The following is a 22473-nucleotide window of genomic DNA, read 5'->3' as shown; positions in this document are numbered from 1 at the left end:
ACATTAGGAGGAACTTCTTGACAGTAAGGGCTGTTCGACAGTGGAACAAACTCCTTCCTCGGAGTGTAGTGCAGTCTCCCTCCTTGGAGGTCTTCAAACGGAGGCTGGATGGCCATCTGTTGAGGATGCTTTGACTTGGATTTCCTGCATGGCAGGGGGTTGGACTGGATGGCCCTTGCGGTCTCTTCCAACTCTATGATTCTATGATTAATTTTCTCCATTTTTACCTGTGCTAAAGTCAGAAATAGTTACAGCTGAAAAACACTGAAACATTGCTGACAGCTTCTTTAAAAAAACTCACTAGGCTCAAAGCAGATTTGAATACATTTATGAAGGAAATGTTTTTGTTCAGTCGCTTCAGCTCTCCCCATTTATGGCCATGCAGACACAAGGCTCAGAGACTATGGACAGAATGTCAAGTGGCATTTCCTCAGTTGCTGGGATTTCGCTGATGCCCCTGGTGATATGATTGCCATATTAAGAGATGAGGAAAGATTTGCTACTAGTGTGCTTTGCAATGATCTTGAGTTGGCGTGGAAAAGGCACTTGCCTGTGTTTTCAGCAAACAGCAAACAGCTTGGCTTATTTCAAACCATTGCTCTAACCAACTTTCATTGTGGGTGTGGTTCTAAGCATGTGACATGGTATGGCCTGATTTGTGCAGATTAATCCATTCAAAGGCTGGGAGACAGATAATAATACCTTTGGGACATAAGAGTGGGTTATTTCCAGCCACAGAACTGAAAGACATTATATAAACAGAGTGGGCTGGTTTGATGCAGTTAGTTTCAGTGGGAATGTATGCAAAGGCAATATATTACCACTAGAGGGAACCATCAGACTGTATTATATTTGTTAACAGTGTTAGGAACTTGAATAACATATCATGTATTCAGTGAAAATAAATAATAAGATTTATTGGACAAATAAAATAATAATACACAAAAATACAAAATGTTACAAAACCATGTTTAACTAGCAGTTTACATCCTCTATTACTCTCCCAAGACAGGTGTTGGCTTTCAACACAAAGACTGTGACACATTTAGAGGTATAGCCAGAACATCCTCATACAGATTTGTACTCTCTGAATTGAAGCTTTTGTGCACCTTTTCTAACATATGACCACAGATTATTTACACAACTTTAAATTAGACACCAAAGACATGGAGATATTTCCTATACCTTGCCTTAGTCATTAATCAAAATGGAGACTGCAGTCAAGAAATCAGAAGAAGACTACGATTTGGAAGGACAGCTATGAAAGAATTATACAAGATCCTCAAGTGCAAAGATATATAATTGAATAACAAATTTAGGATTGTTCCAATTTATATATATTGTTGTGGAAGTTGGACAATGAAGAAAGATGAAAGGAAAAGACTCACTCCTCTTGTTCTCCCCTTTAAAAAGTCATCAGACGGGGTGTCACCCAAAAAACTAGGGTGCCAGGAGGTCACCCACTTACTGAATTCAATAGGGAAATAAGTTTAGCTCAATAAGATGCAGTAAGAGGGCTTCGGTAGGTTAGTCAAGACTTGTAACCTATGTATAAAGTTGAGAAACTTGAACAAATAGGCATCACATATTGAAAACACTCTAACAACAATAACAAGCTATTAATATGAAGAAATGTCCTTTTAGTCCAGCAGTTATTTTAATGTGATGTTTTAGTGCAGGTCCCTTTCTAGCTTATTAATTTTACCACAACAAAGGTATCATTTAATATGTTGTTGTGGTTAAGATGTTGTTTTTACTCACTTTTACAAAAGCATGCCTAGTTTTAGAAATGAAAGAAAACACGCAGGTAAAAATTCAACTGGCACTACAGAACATTTGCAATGTATTATTTTTATTCTCATGTTCCTTTTTCTATTTGTCAAGATGTGAACAAAGACTCCCCCCTCCCAAAAAAAAGAATAAGGCTGATATAATAAGGCCATATTAAAATATTATTAACTTGTCTTTTCCTGTAATAAAGGGACTGGGAATTTGAGGTGGGATATTTGGTGAAGAATTCAATTACTGTAATACATTTGAGATCACTTGAATTTTCTTTTAAGGATAAAAGGTGACATTCTATAGAGAGCTTAATGCTTTTCTAGCTAAATTTGCAGCTAAAATGTGTGTTACATTGCTGCTCAACAGCCAAATTGAGCCCTAACCAAAAAAATTATTGAAGAACTGGTTATTTCATTACCAAGGACTGGCTGAATCTATTTCCTTTCATCAATTTCTCTTCATACCCCGCCAAAGATGAACCTTGTACCAAACAACAAAATCCTAGCTGGGTACAAAGAGATTTAAAATGTTTAATCTATCCCCACAGGTTTGAAATGTTTTGCTTTGATTGCTTAAGGACAAGTGCAAGGTTGCAAACACCTTAGAACCACTTCTGTCATTGTTATGCATTTAGAGAGAGAAAGTGGCATTTAATCATATCTTTTTGATGGACTAAGCTACACAAAGCAAATGCTACCTGTAAACAGAAGAACCAATCTGTGTACCCACAGTATAAAACCAGAGAAGCCTCCTCTGTTCCACTCTATTCAATCATTTTTGTTCATGCTGAAATCACAAAGAAACAGGTATCAGCCAAGTCCTTCAATATAGAAAAATATGAGCTCCAATAGTTCCAAGCTACAGTGGTAGAACCTCAATTGCAAGCACATTTAAATTGCAAATTCTCAGGCTTAATCTCTATACCTGAATCCATGCATACTTTTTCTTCAGGAAGCCATTTAGGATGGAGAGGACTAGTTTGAGTGGAGCATTGGTAGAAGGGAAGAGATTATTAACTCTCTCTCAGCCTCTGGTTTCTGTATTCCAAATTTCACACTCCAGACATATCCTGAATAACTTGCCCCACAGGCTGAAAAAACATATATAAGCCTGCTCAAAACAAGTTGCTCAAAACAGAAGAAGGTGTAGGATTGCAATCATGACATGTTATAGCTATTAAGTATTGTTTCACTACATAAAAACCATGTACTTGAGTATCTGAATTATTTGTCTATCTGGATAAATTAAACATGTTGCTTTACAAATTTGCCAGACTCAGACTAGGTACAGTTTTGCATGTCATTATATTGTTCTAGAAAGAGCTTTAGCTGGAGGCTTTTGGGGCCCAATATGTAAGGCCTAAAAGCAATTAATAAGATTTTACAAGTACAGCCAATCAGATAATGGATAGTTTTCATAGTGACTGAATTTATGATGCATAAACCTGGAGAAAGTAGATACTTTCCCCACCCAAGGTTTTGCATCATAAATTCAGTCACATGTGGGTATAAAATGAATTTGTTATTAGATCGTAACTGGAAAGATTACACATTGAAAATAAAAACTTTATGCATTAGTCACACAACGGTTTGATGCAGGCCACAACGACCCATTAATTATTTGTTCCTAGGAGCTTTCGTAATTCTGCTGCTTTTTCTTCCATTTGCTGAATATTCCACTTCTGCTGCCTTCTGTTGTACTGAAGTTTATTCACTTGACAATGCAGACGTTTTAGTATAGCTTCGTATCTTTTATTCTGCACCTATTAGAGTATGAACAAAGATGCACTGGGACATGAGGAGACAACTATCTGGGTTACAAATAGGCTCTTAGGATGCAATCCTACACAAAATTACTAGGGTATATGCCTCAGAGAAGACAGATAACACTCTTTAAAATATAGAATCAAAGGCCTGTTACAGACTGCCAAAATAAAGCTGCTTCGGGTCTCTTTGGAGGTATGCTATTTTAATGATGCATGCATCCTAAGAATCCGGAAGCTGCACCAAAGCTGCACTCCAGTGCTTAGGAATGGCGTGTGGCTTTGGCACGACCTCTGGACCCAAGCATCATTTAAATAGCATACCTCCAAAGAGACCCGAAGCAGCTTTATTTTGGCAGTCTGTAACAGGCCAAAGTAACACATCTTAGATCCACAACACAATCCTATGCAATCTAATTTAGAAGTAATTCCTGTTGGGTTCTATGCATCTTTCTTCCAGGTAAGTGTGTATCTTGCAGCATTAAACAGTGATAAAACACTGAACCAAAACACTGAAACATATGCTTTGTAAACAAGGCATAGTATTGTTCAGGCAATACATGAACAGTGTTGTTCAGAATAAATTTATCATATTAATATACCAAAAGGTCTGGTGTCCAACAAATAGATGACAGAAGCTCTATACAGAACTCTGAGTGATACCATATTGGCATGGGGAAAATGGTCTAAATGTTTCTATTCCAGAGCAAAACTGGAGCAAATTGTTGTCTTATTTGCAACATCATTCTATATCAGCTATGGTTGAGAAGATTTCCTAGAACCAGTTCTCTATTAGCACTTTATCCCTTGTAAATTAAACTGTGTTGACAACCAATTATCTCCAGTGTATTAGCTATTAATACATGACAACCATATCTGTGACACAATGTGCTACTAGTATAAGATTAAATAAGACTAACTTATAAAACGGGGGGAAAACAGTGAAGAACTGTAAGAAGAAAATGAAAGATCTTTTTTAGAATAACCTCAACAAAGATACTGATATCAGAATGATGTGAGATACAAGTAAATCACTTATGAAGGGAAATTTTGTTCATTGTAGCAGTGACCTTAACAAAAGAGGCAAGAGAAGATCCAATTGTTTCTGGAGAAGATTTTAAAAAAAGGAGGATGAGTTTTTAAAAGCCTTTTAAAGGCCCGTTATAGACGGACCCTTCCGGCATCCCTGTCACATGCCAGGGGTTGGCCGAGGACCTAACATCCACATCGGCCTCACCCCTAGCACGTGATGAGGGCGTAAAGATGGTGGCGCCCTATGCACACGGGTGCCGCCATCTTTACGTGGTGGATGCATAGTATGCACACGTCGCACTCCGGATGTGATGCCGCGAGTGCGCAAGTAGCGCCTCGTGGCGTCTCATCCAGGGCGGAAGAAGAAGCGCCATTTTGGGGCTTCTTTTTGCTCTGCAAGGTAGCCGTGTGGTTTGGTTGCTGCGGCTCCCTCGTGAAGCAACCGGCAGCGGCGTGAGACTGCCCCTTCTGGACAATCTGTAACGCGCCAAAGACTTATTTGACAACCAAATCAAGATTTTGCAAATACAGTTATCAATGTGTGCACCCGCACTGCAGAAATAATGCAGTTTCGCAGCACTTTAACTGTCCTGGCTCAATACTATGGAATTCTGGGAACTGTAGGTTTTTGTGGCATCAGAACTCTCTGACAGAGAAGGCTAAATGTCTCACAAAACTACAGTGCCAAGAATTCCATAACACTGAGCCTGTGACAGTTAAAGTTCAGGTCAAAGTGGATTATTTCTGCAGTGCAGATGCAGCCAATGTAAATAGTGGACAAGATGGAGAAAAAGCTGAAGTACACAAAACAAAGTACTGTGAATTCGTAAATAAACTAGGGAGAGTACTGGTGTATAAGTTATGAAAAGAGAGAGAAAAGAAACTGAATGTTTTTCTTCTAGACTGATGGATGATCAACTAGCAACGAACTATGGAAGACTACTGCAATCTATGACCACAGCAGCAAAATTACTATATGTCTAGAAATGGAAGAACAATGTAGTACCTATTAAAGATAAATGGTTGTTAAAAATGAATGATTGGGTAAATTGTCTTTCTTGCTTAGATAAAGGTAACTGGCAACCTTTTTGAAATATTGGGAACCTCTGATTGACTTTTTGAGAAAGAATGAAGGTGATGACTATTAGTTTTGAAAATGAGTAGGAGTCAAATTTATAGAAGTAGAAGTTTAGGAAATACAGTACCATGCAGAAAAGGTAGTTGGAAGTCATTTCAGTTACATATGGTAGCGGTATAGTTTCTAGGATTTTTTGTTTCCTCTGTGTGTTTCTTGGTATCTTGTTTTAGTGTATCCTATCTTGTGTGGGGTTTTTTGTTTGTTTGTGTTATTCAATTTTTTGGGTATAAAAAGATCCTATTCAAATTATTGAAACTCACCTCAATTTCTTTTCGGAGACTAGCATGCACTTTTTTTTCATCTTGAAGTGTGTTTTCTTTTTCACTGATAGCATCTTTCAATATATTAATTTCATTTTCCAAATGAATAATTTCATCCTATATAGAGATACATATATGCCATATATGCCAATATATCCACACAACATGTAGGAAAAACAAAGAACAGCAGATATTTCAACATTAAATTCACATTCCTAGACATTCATCATTCCATCCCTGCCTGTTTGTCTTTCTCACTTGATGCTGAACTGTGAGCATTGGGTGCTTGTTATTAATATTATCTACCTTTCCTTTTAACTACCTCAGGGTGGCATACATGGTCCTCACCTCTGAATTTTATCTTCACAAAGGCTTCATAAGGGTGTAAAGGCTGAATGATGGTGGCTCAGTGAGCTTAATGACTGAAAGGAGATTTAAACTTGTCATGGAGAATTATGGAATATCAGAGCAAAGTTACCTGGGTCTATGCCCTGATATGGGAATAAGAACAGCAGAATATGCCAAGGCTGCTGCATAGACCCATGACACTGAACTACAGCCACAGAGCTTCAGACATGCAGTTTTAATTTCTGCCCATAACTGAAGTCCATTTCTGATTTCTTCATGGGCCAAATTATCCTGGATATTCGTGGCACCCTCAGAACTCACCTATGGATATTTGTTCAACAGAAAGACTTTGATTTCTGTCTTCTTGCTCAGATTGCTTTTGGCAAGAGCTGCTCAAGTTAAAACATTATACTCTTTTCTATCTACATTGCTAAATCAAAAGTTTACCAGCAAGAAAATAGTTATGTATGATGTGGCTTTTTAGCTTGTTTTGCAGCATTCCCTGAAAAATGCTCTAACATACAATAAAACAAAAACAGCAGTCCATCAAACAAAAACAATTTGCTAAACACAACATTTAACAGAAGAACTGCTTACACACTGAACTGAATGACAGCGCAGAAACTGAAGGTATAGAGAAATGCTTTGGCCAAATAACGGGAAAACCAGTCAAATTCTGCTCTAGGTACAAGGACTCAATTAACACTAGAAGCTATATTTTTTTCACCATCCAGAAAGCATTTTGTTCCTTTTGAAATAAGAGCAGTCAGTGAAAAAATGTAGCTTGTGCTGAAAGTAATCTGAGCCAAAGTAATTCGAACTGTAGCTTGAAACCAATTTTATGAGAGAGGCTGCATTCACATTGATACATCATTCTTAAACTCACAGGACGTTATCAGACAAGGGAAATTGGAAGTATAATCCAATGGCAATCCAAACGCAATCATGAGGTTTAACGTTATTGCATGATAGACTACCACACACAATTTCAGGCAATGGGAAGTCAGTCTGAACACAATCATGGGGTTTCACGTTATTGCGTGAGAGGTGATCACATGCAATTTTGGGCAATGGCAAGCTATTTTCAGGCAATGGGAAGTCAGTTCAAACGCAATTCAAATTCATGTAAATTCGCTGAACTATCTGGCCCCACTTTCTTTTCATTCGAAAGTAAGAGAAATTCCCATGTGATAAACTCCACAGCTAATTCCAGATTCAGAGTGGGTACAATACTGGCTCGGTTTTGTCTTCAAGTTGCCCAAAAAGCAACTTGGGTCAACCACAACTGCTGAGCTGGGCAGCATATCATAAGTATTAATCACGTTGTGATAAAAAGACGAGGCTGCAGCTTAAGCCTGTCCTAGGACTACATCAAACAAGCATCAGTCTTACCTTGGTCTTGCCACAATTGCCTTATTAAAACTGAATGAAAACATACTGGGTTTGGAGCTTACTACACCTCTCTTGAATAGCCTGATGGGGACTTTTTGCACAATTGACAGTCACAGTTTTTAAAAAACCATTTGTTCTGCAATAGCAAGAGGGGAGAGAAGGTAGCTGAGACACTGACACCACGTGACAAGATAAGTATTGCCAAAAGTGCTATTCTCTAAATTTAATAGATTTAAAGCCTCATGTGATAACCTTCCTAGATAGACAAAACAAAATAGATACAAATAAAATTAGAGGCATATCTTCAATGTGATGCTTCTGCAGAACAAATAAAATGTAGCATAAAAGATATTTGAAAAGGCAAATTATTAGGACCTGGATTGGATTAGTGGCATGCGCATCTGGATTCTGAAGAGCAGACATTAGTGCCTCCTTATGGGTCATCATCCTCTTGACTGCAGCTCTTTTTTTAGTGACCTCAACCATGAGTGGCAACTTGCTTTCCACCTTGCCAAACTGGTCTTTGTGAGCATTTATTTTCTCATAGTAGGCATTATTTCTTAGGAGCATAATTTGAAACTCTTCTTGCAGGGTTTCTGTGTCAAATTTCAATTTTACATTCTCAGAGCACAAAGCTGTAATCTCAGTGTCCAGATTTTCACAATTACGTTTTGTAATTGCTATGGCTTCATCTTGATAATACATTTGCCTTTCGATTGCCTTTCTTTCTGATACAACATAACTCATCTGTGTCTCAAGTTCCTGAAGCTGAGTCTATAGAAAAATACAGTAAGGCAAAAAAAACATCAGTATAGAAAACAGTTAAAAGTTTTTGTGTTAACTAACATGATCAAAAAGCATGTGACCCTCCAGATGTTGTTGAATGGCAACTCCCAGCAGACCTAACCAGCATAGCCAATGCAGAGGAATGCTGGGAACTGCAGTCCAACAATATTTGGAGGGATGAATTATTTCCACTGTTAATTCATAGTGATAATACTACCGTATATACTTGACTGTAAGTCGACCTCATGTATAAACTGAGGGCATGTTTTGGAGCCAAAATATGGATAAATTGAGGGTAAAACTTGGAGGCTCCTTCATTGTGTGTCATACAAATCATAAAAATGTCTTCCTGAAATCTGGCATTACAACACATTAAGATTACAGATTTTTTTTTAAATTGTTGGCCTTTCCTAATCTTAGTGATAGAGGCACCCTGAGAAAAGCGTGTGAAGCCTTTGTATTTGCCACTATGTGGGGCAAGGAAAGTCAATGTCTGAAATGGTGAGTTAAGGTGGGATTCTCACTGGACTTGTAATTTTTTTTCAAAGGAGATTATCACACTGGCAAAATTTTCAGTGAATAAAAAGAAGTGCTAGAATACCTCTTTATTCATGGGATAATTGCAACATCGCATGACATCATGTGATAATCATTGCATTATCACGTGATATTGACGGGAGCATACTGCTATGCTCCCAACTTTTTTGCCAGTGTAACAATCTCCATAGCTATTTAATCAAGTACTATTTTAAATAATACAATAGTATAATCCTATCTTTTCATGAAGTGTTTTGATGACAGAGCCTCAAACTGAGGAATCTAAAGCTGTGTTGCTGCCATCCGACAGAGAGCAGAAGAGGAAGAGAACGGGCATTTCCATTTCCCTGGCCCATGCTGCCAAACCCTCTCTCCCATTCAAAACAATGGGAGGCAAATTATCTACATGTCTTCAGGGTTGGCAGAGATTAGGAGGTGATTTGGGGCCCAGCCTGTGAACTATAAGCAATGTGGAAACTGCATATCCATGTCTGCCTCTCCTGATACATCTATTGGCCTAACTGGGGCTCACATGCTTGTGACCCTCCTTGGCATTAGGGGCATTAGCTTCTGAGAGGACTGTGAGGAGACATCTGAATCTCCTCTCTATCCCTGGAAAGGGTGATCCAAAAGACCCCTATGTCCCCTGAGACAGCTTTTCAAAGACAGTGGCCTGTTACAGACTGCCAAAATAAAGCTGCTTCGGGTCTCTTTGGAGGTATGCTATTTAAATGATGCATGGGTCCTAAGAGTCCGGAGGTCGCACCAAAGCCAGACTCCATTCCTAAGCACTGGAGTGCAGCTTTTGGTGCAGCTTCCGGATTCTTAGGATGCATGCATCATTTAAATAGCATACCTCCAAAGAGACCCGAAGCAGCTTTATTTTGGCAGTCTGTAACAGGCCAGTAGGATTACAGCATTAAACTGCTACGGATTTTCACTGATTAGAGTCTTGTACCATAATATAATTGTGTATTTTGAAGTGTTTTATTTGTTTTACATTTTAATATTTTAAAACTAGTTGTTGTATTTGAATGTACTATTTAATGCTTTTTAAACTTTTGTACCTCATACTGTTTTAACTGCTCTGTTTTAATTTATACTATAAGCCACTTTGAATCCCAATCAGGAGAAAAGTAGGATATAAATAAATAAATAACAGTGTTTGAGATGTTTTGCAATATTTGATTTGTTTGGCTTTGGAATATTTGTTTTGTTTTGCTGTCCTGTAAGCTGCCCTAAGTGAAGGACAGACTATACATTTCAGATTTTTTTAAAACAAACAAACCTATCCTTATGATTAAATGGTTTTCTAATGTTGTCATAATTGAGCTTCTCTTTCTGTAACTGCTTTCTTTTCAAAGCAAGTTTGTTCTTAAATTGGAGTTACACTGTTAAACTTATTATATTATATACCAGCGATTGATAACTTCCATGGCTTCAGGGACCAGTCCCTGCTCTGGAAGACTGCCTTACACTGCTGGATTTGCTGCTAAAATTCAATGGTATGGAACAAATAAGTTATATTTTCATCTTAAAAGTGCATTTTCCCCCTTTAAACAAGGCAGTTACCCATACTTGTTTACTTGTTTAGGTTCATATTTTTAGACAGCTTGTGGAAGCACAAATCTACATAGAAACAAGGAACACTGGGAGTATTTTATAGGCAAAAAAAAGCTTCTAAGGGGAAACACTTTTTTTGCACTGCAGTGCAAATTTCAGTGGCAAATTCAGTAACAGCCACAGTGACTGGGGGTCCTGGGAAAGCTTGAAGGGGGGGCTGCAAAAGTGGATAGGGCACCCACGAGCAGCACATCTATTGCTCACCCTGGTATAAAACCTTAAATCAAAATCAGCATACCTTTATATTGTGTGTGTGTGTGTGTGTGTGTGTGTGTGTGTGTGTGTGGTAAGACCATTTAAAAAAAAAACCTGAGGTTTCGAAGTATTACAGAAGATGGGGTTTTGCTTGGGAAAAAACCCTGTTGATGAAGTTGGAGGTTTGAGAGTCAAAAGCATGTTAGCAGAAAAAGTGCTGCTTCTGATGTTTACTTACACAATGCTCCATGGCCTTGTCTCTTCATTGCATCATTTTCACATTTCAACATTTCTCTGCTCTGACATTTGCTCATCCAGTTCCACCACGGTTAGTTATCTAAAGAGCTCCTATTTATTCAAATGACTCTGTCCTTATTTACTAAATGAATACATGCATGCATGCATACCAAGGAATACAGTTGCCTCACTTTTTTCTAATCGTTGGGACAACCTCTAGTCCCAATATCAAAGTGTAACTAAGCTGGTGTTCATGTGACTTAAAACAACAATTCATTATCCTCCTTCATTTTCTATTACTTTCCTCTTTTGATTTCCTTGTGCCTGTTCTGGACTGCGAGCCCATTAGTAGAAGAGTTCTGGCCGCTATTTTTTGCACTGCATCATACAAATCGGTAGTATACAGGACACAGTGGGAAATGTAGAAATTTAGCATGAATCATGACAGTCAGTACACTTATGCCCCAGTCAAACAGATAAAATACAAGAGGAGAAAACAGATAAATTATATAGTAAGCATGTGTTAGTAATCTCTTTTAAAAGTGTAAGACATAATTCTTGTCATCCTCAGGGGAGGGATTTCTAAAGCTTCCAACAGAAGTCCATTATGACTTTCCTCTACAGCTGCTTACTAATCCAAGGAAGTAGGAATAGTGATCTATGCTAAATAGTTTTGTTGGAGCCATTTCTATAGACAAGTGGCTCTCTTTAAAACAACATTTCAAAATACTTGCTAGTAATTTTTAGTGTATGAAGCACTTGAGTTATTAAGCTCACAAAATCTGATAAGATACAACATTTCTGATATACGTTTGTCATATAATATGGGGATTTATCTGAGCTATTATAAGATTTTATTTTATTACAGTATGCCTTTAAATTTATTCCCGGTTACCAGCTGTCTTAACCACATGGACTTGGATTCCTTATCAGCCTGTACTATAGAAATGCCATAATACTCTCCTTTGCCATGTGCCCTCAAATATATGCAAACAGTAGAAACAAAAGTAGCAATTTCTCTGAAGATGCTAGCCACAGATGCTGGCGAAATGTCAGGAAGAAACTCTTCTAGAACATGGCCACATAGCCCGAAAAAACCACAAAAAACCAAAAGTAGCAATATTATTCTCTAATAGGTTTAAAAACAACTAGTCATTGTGTACACATATGACATGTATACAGAGCTGTGCTAACATGAGTAGTTTATCTTTGGGTCTGTAGTGCCCTGGGACATGGATATCAGTCCTCACAGTAGTGCTGTGTAATCTTGCTGTTTATTTATTTCTAACAAGATGCCTAACCATTCCTTTAACCAGCATGTCTTATCTACATATGGAACCCCTGCAGCAGAGAGATAACTACATATGGAAGCACAGTCAGGAGAGCATTCAAACTCAGGAGGTAGATGAATGGTGACACATATTCTTTCTCCCTTAAGGCTTTTCTAGATGCTGTACTCACAGTGGGAAGACTATGAAGTTCTCAGCCAGATGGCTTTCTGCTGGAATGTTTTCTTAATAGCAAGCAACATTCCAGTAGAATTCACATTTCCAGTTAGAAGCACTTCTTCCACCATAAAAAAGTGAGAACTGATAAACCATTATTAGTACTATACTTGTTAGTACTATACTATACTATACTCTCATCCTACATGGTCCATCCCATTCTGCAGGAACTTTCTAACAGATACACCTGTTCTTCTTCTGGGCTCTGTAAATAACACAAGTGGGTTACCCTGCACTTCCACAGTGCATCATTGGAACCTTCTAGAACTACATAAGTATTTTGGCAGTAGCCCTGCCTACTCTCCGATCACCTACTAACTCACTTTCCACCTAAGCCCTCAGTTTCTTTTTGTCCATGGTAGCAGCAGTGTCTCAGGAATACTTCAGAGTTTAATCTTCCTCTCAAACCTGGATTTCTGTCTTTGTCTGTCTTGCATTTTGGTGATTATTTCTTCATTTGCCTCAGTTATTTTAACAGAAGTACTGTGATTTCTGGTGAAATATGGGAGTTAAATGGCTGCTTGACTTGCCTTTTGTGTTTGGCATAGGCCGGTTAGAATACAGATGTGAGGTTAACAGCTCTACTGTATGAGCAAAGCGTATTGGAGGCTTCTCAGGTGGTTGGGAAAGTCTAATCTTATGGATCATTGGCTTCTTGTTCCACACCCCACCTCAATCCTCTCCAGTTCTGAGTCCACAGACTTGTTGGACCAATTGGCCCCCAGGCTATCTTACACGGTACCTACTCCTACACCCAGAAGCATTGGCTAGAAACCAAGCGACGTCGCCAATGGCATCAGACCATCCTAACACTCCTGTTAGAAGAAACATATTAAGGGCCCTTTTTTGGCACCATCTCTTCACTCCATACAGATAAATTAGATTAAACCAGGCCCTACATTTCAAGGGCTGAGCACTGGCACCATCTCCTTATTCCATACAGACAAAACAGAGGATACAGTTGATCCCTCTATACTAATTGCCAATACAATCTTTGCACTCCACATGGAAGAAACAAAGAATTTGGTTGGTCCCTCCAAACAGAGGGTCTGCTGTTGGTTGAGGGGAGATTATTTTATCTTCCTTCTTCCCAAGTCACTTATTGTGGATGTTACCCATTCTAAAACATCTCAAACAGCTTACTGTGCTCCCATTGACACAAGGATAAACCATCTAGTTGTCATGCAATGAAAGTTTATTCTGCTTCCTCCTTGTTCTCATGGATCACTGACCATGGTATACATATGAGCATTTATCAGAACTCTCTATAGGAGAGAGTTTCTCCAATCAAGAAAATGTTTTCCTATACTGTATTTTGTAAGGTTTTTTGTATTTCTCTCCCAAAATGGGAACCTTGTGCTCTTGCAAGCCACCAAGGCCCAGCACCAAATTATTCAAGTATAGCCATTGCTAATGTTACTGCAGCCCCATGCATTCCTGGCTTCCTTTCTTTCTTACCATCATTTTACAGGTATTTCCCAGCCAGGAGCAGCATTATCAACATAGGAAATGTCAAAGACAGCTATGTCTATATTGGAGGCTGTGTTTAGAGCTGGATTTTATCAGAGTGTCCAGCCTCTGTCTGTCTAATAAGAGTCAGATTTAACTGGTCTCCATTCATGTCAACAATAATCTCTCCCCCCCCCCCCCCCAATAGGAAGTGAGATTTATATGAGGCAATCTGAGGACCAATTACTTGGGAGTGTTATTAACCAATGTTATGCTGTCTGGCTGTCATCAGATGATTGCATCAGCCTCTTTGCAGGGAATTGCATCACCCATCAATTACAATTCTTGTATCAATGCAGTATGTATTTCTGGTTGCATACACAGGTCAATATTTCTCTATCGACCTTTCCTTTCTCATCTCTTTGTTCTCACTTAGATGGCTTCATGCCCAGAACAATATAGTAAGACTGCATACGCTTAATATTACACTGTTTGACATACAGATATCCTATTTTTTACATTACACCAATATATGGCTGTGTAATGTTCAGCTTCAGGGACCTGTATTTTGCAAAATATACTGTATATAATCATGCATAAGTCTAGAAATTTAAGTCATAAAATTGACCCCAAAAAACTGATTCGACTTATCAGTGGGTCACTGTAAGATAACAAATAACATCATGTTTAAAACTTTGAACGAGGCTATTCCACTTGGCTAGAAGGTTCTCTCAGCACAAACACAAAAACCCGAGGACCGTTTTCAAGCTGGCACTTTCTTTTATGACACTGTAAAACAAGCTTAATCAAAATGTATCATATTACCTGAACCCACAGAAGAACAGTTTTGCTCTTTTCTATTTCAGAGGCTTGAGTATTCTGTTGCTCTGCTACTTGTTTTACCACATCAACTAATGATGAATTCGTTGGATTGGTAGCCATGCTAAGAAAATAAGAGAGCACTGCAGAAACAAAGAAAGGCTTAACATGAATCAGCCTGTAAAACTCGGCTTACAAAGTACACTGTTAACACAAGCTGTCTGTGACGGTAATAAAGTATATACCATACTTACATTACTTCTCTAGGCATTTGTAGGTCCTTCAGTGAAATTATATGGACAACCTCTTCCAAATGATGCCCATAGAGATGCACTGGAGGATCTAGCGGTTCTTAGAAAGGTGTTCTCTCAGATAAAAAAGTAGTAGTTTTTTATTTGCTATTTTTTCATTCTCACAGGACTCTTGAACCTCTAACCCCAGCAAATCTGGAAGGCCCACTATAATTATTTCTGTTGTCAAGATAATATTGGATTATGTTAATATGTTAATTTAAATATACTTACAAAAGGAAATATCCCACCTCTCTCCTCTCCTCTGGACCTGTCAAAATCACTCTGGAATAGTAGGGCTTCAGGCACAATGTAGGGTGAGTGGTGGGGATGTTGAGAAACTTCGCTTCCAAGAATTCTCTTAAATTTATTTTAGGATTTATACCTAATTTGGGGTGATTGTGCCCCCTTCCAGTCTTTTTGCCTCATCCCAAATTGTTCATGGAGTCCTCCCTCCAGAGAGTCTTTTTCGATGGGAGCAGGAAGAAGACACAAGAATCCCGATAATTGCCATTATGAGACCTCGGCTAGGCTCAAAAGTAATGTTATACCAGGGTTCTAAAGAATCTCTCTCTTACTATGCACAGTAACATCCACAAAACAGTGATATCCTTATTTGACCAACCAAAATGCACAAAAGATATAATGCAAGCTTTCGAAGCTCCAATGGCTTCTTCATCAAGCAAAGGCATTTAAAACATCAAACAGGAGAAATATATATATGATATGATGATGTTAGCCACAAGCCTGTATTTTCTCAAGGTGTTGTTTTGTGGAGGAATACTTGTATAACCAGTCCACTCCTCCTTCTGGCCTTGTGGTACTGAGAACAAAGCATTCCAAAGTCCACGAGATAATATCTGAATCCTATTAGCAATACAAAAGGGCATCTCTTCTGAAATCCAAGATGTCTCCATCATCTGTGAGGTCACAGCCCACTCTGTTAGGCAGAGACCATTGACTCTCTCAAGAGAAGCATCCATGCTTTTGCATTAGGAGAATTTGTTGTGCTGTTTTGCTAAAACATGCCAAATGTAGGCCCCATTTAAAATATAATCCCAATTTTTCCTGATGTGTCTCAGAATTAAAAGCCCATTCTAGAGCTGCAGTATAATAAACTTGAGTCTCCCTAATCTGAAATGTTTAGGACCAGAAGTGTTTTGATGCTTGACTCAATATTTTATATTTGCTGTTTTAACTTGTTTTCTTATGACGTTTCTAACTTGTTGTTTTAACCTCTAGATTGTACGCCATAGGCAGGCTTTTTATATATTCTTGGTTTTATTTGGTTTTTGTACATCACCGTGTACATTTACAGCACTTTATAAATAAAGCTAATAATAATAATAATAATAATAATAATAATAAGTGTTTTGGATTTTGGAATTTTTCAGCTTTTGGGATATTTGCATATACATAATGAGATGTCTTGGAGATGAGACACAAGTCTAAATATGAAATTCATTTACGTTTCACATACACATTATACCCATAGCCGGAAGGTAATTTTATACACTACACTTGTAATAATTGTGTGCATGAAACAACATTTGTGTATACTGAACCATCAGAAAGCAAAGGTGCCACTATCTCAACCACCCATGTGGACAATTTTGGATTTTTTAATATTTTGGATTTGGAAATTCCATGTAAGATATACTCTCCCTGTACAGTGTTGTGTTGGCAATTGCTAGGAAATAATCTGGGACAATAGAAATATCATTTCAATTTAAAAAAAAGGAAATACAGCAACAAATACCACAATTTCCCCCCAAACTTTGTCTCATGTGGAGGAATCCATAATATAAATGGATAAAAAAATAGTTAAAATTTCCCATTTTTTATAAACGTTACTTTAAATGCTTCTAAATAAAACAGCATTTTCCAATGTTTTAATTTAAAAAGCAGCTATTTAACCCCTTTCTCTCTCTTTTTTTTAAATCTCAATCACAAACACTTTCTATAAAAAATTTACTGAAATGTTTTCTTTTGGAAAATATGCATTTGCATTCTTTCCATCTTTTTATTTGAAAACCACATAGATTTTTTCCCCATTTAATTATTACTCCATTGCATTAGACAGCATTTTAAAACACTAAATTAAAACTGCTTTAAGTTTTATATTGTTATTTTTTTATTTTGTGTCAATAACCATCAATAGTTCTGTAAATAAATATCTTTTTCTGTCAGCATTTGATTCTTCAGAAATCTATATTTTGCTCAATTTTGCTTTTTCTTAAAACATGATAATGAACATTTTCTTTCTTTTCTTGCTCAAAATCCTGTTCTGGATTTATTTCTGAGATTACAAAACCCATTTCTTAAAATCTGAAGGGAAAACTCTGGAAAGAATACTCCCATTCCTCCCCTCATACCTTTTTTCAATGAAACAAGTGCAATCTGTGTAAAATGAATATTAGGGGTATTTTTGGCCCCATACAGACAGGCCAAAATAAAGCTGCTTCAGGTCACTTTGGAGGTATGCTGTTTAAATAATGCATGCGTACTAAGACCCCGGAAGCCACACCAAAGCCACGATTCAGTCCTAAGGTGTGGTGCACAGCTTTGGTGCCGCTTCCAGAGTCTTAGGAGGCATGCATCATGTAAACAGCATACCTCCAAAGTGACCCGAAGCAGCTTTATTTTGGCCTGTCTGTATAGGGCCTTTGTTATTTCATCTTTTACACATTTTAATCAAGCCAGCCAAAATTTCAAAATTGGGGAACACTCAAGGGCATCCCATGAAGAGATAAGGTTTCAAATCTAAGGGCCAAAGATAGCCATAAATAATTAAGACATATATGTGGAATAGGAGGTACTACAAAATAATGAATTTGCTGAAGATATTTTCTTTTGTATCTGTCTTTCAGAAACCATTTTACCTTATTCTTGCTTGAACTTAATCACAGTCTTTATAAAAAAAAAAGCAGTTGTGTTGGCGACTTATTTTTTAACAATATATTTTCTGTGAAGGAGTATAATGCCCTGACAACAAGGGAATAATACCTGAAAAGATACAGAGGAAAACAGGTTGCCATCAAAAACTGAATGCTAATTTTCTTTCATTGATATTTTACAGACAGGTTTTTGACATAAGACGACTAAAACAAAACCAATCCCACATTAATTGTTGACCCACTTATGCATTTACTGACTCACTGACAAGAATTCAAGAATAAAACTGCATACCAAATATTTTAGAGACAATAAAAAGTCATTGTTGATAAAAGTTCAACAATCACAATATTGCCAGAAGAGTTTTTACTCTAAGAGCTGTCTTTTGATGGGCGAGGCCTAGCCAACAAATAGATTTGGTCATTTCAGGGATATGCTTTTACTATTTAAGTATTTTATTTGAATTCTTGCTTTAAATTATAGATACCAATTCTGAACTTCAATAATAATAATAATAATAATAATAATAATATATTATGTAATATTATTATTGTATTTGTGGGATTTCTATTATTATAATACTATGTAATAATAATTATATAATAATATTATTGTGTTGTTGTTGTTGTTGTTGTTGTTGTTGTTATTAATTTGTATCCTGCTCTTTTCCCAGGACTGGGACTCAGGGCAGCTTCACATTATTAAAAGAACAATACAATTAAAAACATAGAAAAGAGGTGCAGTGAGAGTTGTGAAAATATATATAGACAACTGAGGCCTATACTTCAGAAGACAATAACTTTTGTCCCTTACATGACTATATTTTACCTGAAGATCCTTTTTGGTTGGATCTCCAGGCTTAATCCCTTTCTATTGTTGCATTTAAGCATTAAATGTGGTTGGGTGGACCCCAAAACATCTGTTACATCAAACTGTTTGCATACAGATAAACCATACAATTGATGCTGCATCCACACTAAAGAAATAATCCAGTTTGACATTGCTTTAACTACCATGGCTCAAGGCTATGGAATTCTGGGGAATTTATAAACCCCAAAATGTCATAGCATTGAGCCATGGCAGTTAAAGTGGAGTCAGACCAGATGATTTCTGCAGTGCAGATGCAGCCTAGGTCTGTCAGTTTTGATTAACGCTTGCTTTCCATGCAACAAATTAATCCTTTTTTTCAAAATTTTCCCCAGATGTTTGTCACCAATTCTTCCATAAAAAATATCAGTAACACTGAACAACCGATCCTGAAAATCAGCTTCATTAGTGAGCCTCCATCAGTGACTTTCCTGTGCAGTGGGCATTGGGCAAGGCAGAGAGAGAGCTGAGTTCGAGTTTACACAGAGGCACAGGAAACTCGCTGATGGAGGCTTCACGAACTGAGCATGCAGTACAGATACAGCCTTTGTTTCATGCACAAAATTATTAGAAATATTATGTATAAAAATTACCTTCAGGCCATGAATATAAGGTATAAATGAAACATAAATGAATTTCAAGTTGTGACTTAGGTCCCATCTCCAAGACATCTCATTACGCATATGCAAATATTCCAAAACCTGAAATCCAAATTCAGGCGCCAAGCATTTTGGATACAGGAGATCAACTTGAATATTTTTATTTGATTGGACTGATCATTTTCTTAACTTTCAGAACCACCAATTAAGATTGGCTTCTGTGGATTATAGTGTTAAATATAGGCATGCCTCCAACAAAGAAGCTCCAAAGGCTTTGGGGGCCTTGTCTGCCTCTATTTTTCCTCCTCATCTTCTGTCTAGATGGAAATTTTTTAGCAGCATCAGCACTAGGCAGATGGTGAAAGAAAGCTGGAAATCCAATTAAGCTTGCTTTATCGGTTACCCCCAGCAGCATATTTAATAATAATAATAATAAATAATAAATTTTATTTCTACCCCGCCCTTCCATGGATATGATCAGGGCGGCTTACAAAATTTATAAAAACATTTCAATACAAAGTTAAAATTCAATATAGCAGTTAAAGAAGCATAAATGTATAACTTTGGCCACAAAATGATAATAATTAGAAAGATGAAAAAAATAATCCCTGGAGACATTTTAGGAAAAGCCTTCACATGGTCTCTAGAAGGTTCAATGTGTTTTTGTTTACTTCTGTAGGACTTATATGATCTGGTTGTTTTATTCTTCATGCACATATTGTTAGCTTTGGATTAAAAGTTTGTGGAAAGATGTTAACCTGCTCCTCTCTCTCTCTCTCTCTCTCTTTGTATGTGTGTGTGTGTATATATGTGTGTGTGTGTGTGTGTGTGTGTGTACACACACACACACACACACACACACGAACCTCTTCCTATTCTTTTTGTGTTATTTCTACCTCTGGCACCAAATAGTCTATTAACGCCATGCCCAGGAATGCATATATTTCTTTAACTAGGTATACCTGTTTATGTTAAGTCTCCCTTATGTGGAATTCCAACATGCAAAATATTCCAAAAACCAAAACTATTTTTATGGGTGCCTGAGATAGTGACACGTTTGCTTTCTGATGGTTCAGTGTGTGGCATTCCCTGGGAGACCCGGGGGATGCGCCCCCTCCCAGGATAGCAATGTTTACCAAGATTGTGATAATCCTACTGGCAGACCATAGGATTATGACTCGCCTTCTGGTTGACAATGCTTTATCCATAATTGGATAAGCCCATGTTGATTCGGCTGAGACAGTGTACACATCCTGCTCCCTTTGCTAATTAGGATTTTCCTGAGTACACATTGGTCCCTGATTCCGCAAATTGCCTTCTGATGTACTATGAGATAATGTAAACCTAATGTAACCCTGATGTGAATAAAAGGGGCTGGCCAAGACCTGGCCAGCTAAGTTTTGCACCCCCATTCCTGTCTCTGCGTCTCTTTGCCGCGACATCAGTGTACCCAAACTTTATTTCATGTACACAATTATTTAAAATATTGTATAAAATTACTTTCAGACTATATTTAAAAGGTGCATATGAAGCCTAAACCATTTTGTTTGTTTGTTTGTTTGTTTAGACTCGTGTCCCATCTCCAAGATGTCTCATTATGCAAATACAGATATTCCAAAATCCAGAAGAAATCTGAACTCCAAAACACTTCTGGTCCCAAGCATTTCAGGTAAGGGAGACTCAACCTGTATTTTAAACATATACCATATACAGTGGTACCCCGGGATACGAATTGATCGCGTTACGAAATTTCCGGGGTACGAAAAAGTTAGATTGGAAAAAACTGTTCCGGGTAACGAAAGATTTTTCGGGTTACGAAATTCATTTCGGCGCGTTTCGGCGCGAAATTCAAATGCGAAGCGCGGCTAGCGGCTTTCCAGCGCTAACGGAAAGCCTTTTCGGGTTGCGAAATGTATCGGGTTACGAACGGCGCCGCGGAACGAATTAATTTCGTAACCCGAGGTAGCACTGTATATTCAACTGTAAGTCAACCTCCTGTATAAGTTGAGTGTAGGTTCTGGGTCAAAATTATGGATTTTGATAGGACCCATGGATAAGTCGAGGGTAAAACTTAGGGGCATGTAACAAAGGATCTTAAGGATGAAGCAAGGAAAACAATGCCAACAAATTTCCTGACAGTAAGGGCTGTTCAACAGTGCAACACACTCCCTTGGTGTGTGGTGGGGTCTCCTTCCTTGGAAGTTTTTAAACAGAGGCTGGATGGCCATCTGTCAGGGATGCTTTGATTTGGATTTCCTGCATGGCAGGGGGTTGGACTGGATGGCCCTTGTGGTCTCTTCCAACTCTATGATTCTATGAAATTTATAAAATCCCAGCAGGCATAACTGTTTCTGCTCATACTAAAGTCTGGATGGATAAAAGAATAGAGGAGGGTCAGGGCTTCCAGGATACTCTTGCCTTTCACCAGGGGATGGTTCTTTTTTTAAATAAAAGTTAAACTGCAGAACTACATTGACTAGTGGATAAGTCAACTCAGGTTTTTGGGATCAATTTTTTGACTAAAATTTCTAGACCTATACATGAGTATATATAGTAGTCCTACATCCAGTACATAATCATCAATATATGATGCAATCATACAATAGAAGGAGCCAGAGGACAGGGTTACACATATGAGGCATCCTTATTTGGATAGGTGGGGCAACTGAGGTAATTCTTCTCAGGTAACCTCTGGATCTTTCTGATCATGTAAACAAATCCTCCATGACCTTTTGTTTTATTCCTTTGTTTGCTGTTTATCACACCCTACACACACCTGCCAAGAAAGTAACCCTAAATGAACTCAGAGGCGGGATACAAACGGGCAGGGGAAGACGTCTTGGAGGTGTATTCTGCTGAATACGGAGCCTCCAGACCGCCCGCCCCGGGGGCGTGGCTCAGGTGATGGGGCTTCCACATGGGGGGCAGTGAAGACGCCTCACCTGGGGCCATTTCTG

The 22473-nt window shown here is 38.0% G+C and overlaps 2 protein-coding genes across 10 annotated transcripts in view; one reads left to right on the top strand and one right to left on the bottom strand.

Annotated features, from left to right (window-relative positions):
* Positions 1-934: 934 nt before the first annotated feature.
* The window catches only part of CCDC122 (coiled-coil domain containing 122), a 22850-nt gene continuing 1311 nt past the window's right edge, over positions 935-22473 (bottom strand). Inside the window, exons 1-6 of one of the 9 annotated variants that reach the window (XM_089510999.1) lie at positions 18162-18191; positions 15120-15335; positions 14872-15008; positions 8090-8488; positions 5975-6091; positions 935-3544 (exon numbers count right to left, since the gene is read on the bottom strand). In XM_089510999.1, the coding sequence (XP_089367125.1) occupies positions 3395-3544; positions 5975-6091; positions 8090-8488; positions 14872-14988 (783 nt within the window). In that variant the 5' untranslated portion in view covers positions 14989-15008; positions 15120-15335; positions 18162-18191 and the 3' untranslated portion in view covers positions 935-3394. Of the gene's footprint in view, positions 3545-5974; positions 6092-8089; positions 8489-14871; positions 15009-15119; positions 15844-17530; positions 17563-18037; positions 18138-18161; positions 18233-18344; positions 18386-18878; positions 19001-22473 lie in introns of those variants that run through there. The other 8 variants (XM_089511000.1, XM_089511004.1, XM_089511001.1 and 5 more) reach the window with 8 other exon arrangements.
* Positions 21123-22473, top strand: part of LACC1 (laccase domain multifunctional purine nucleosidase 1) — a 17016-nt gene continuing 15665 nt past the window's right edge. Inside the window, exon 1 of the mRNA XM_089510996.1 lies at positions 21123-21185. The gene's annotated coding sequence lies outside the window, so the exon portion shown is untranslated. The remainder of the gene's footprint in view (positions 21186-22473) is intronic.

Source organism: Sceloporus occidentalis, unplaced genomic scaffold (genome assembly GCF_023333645.1).
Source record: "Sceloporus occidentalis isolate IW3139 unplaced genomic scaffold, rSceOcc1.0.p SCAF_2, whole genome shotgun sequence".
In the NCBI taxonomy this organism is placed as follows: domain Eukaryota; kingdom Metazoa; phylum Chordata; class Lepidosauria; order Squamata; family Phrynosomatidae; genus Sceloporus; species Sceloporus occidentalis.
Note: the sequence above shows the minus strand (reverse complement) of the source record. Positions and strands in the feature narration are given on the sequence as shown.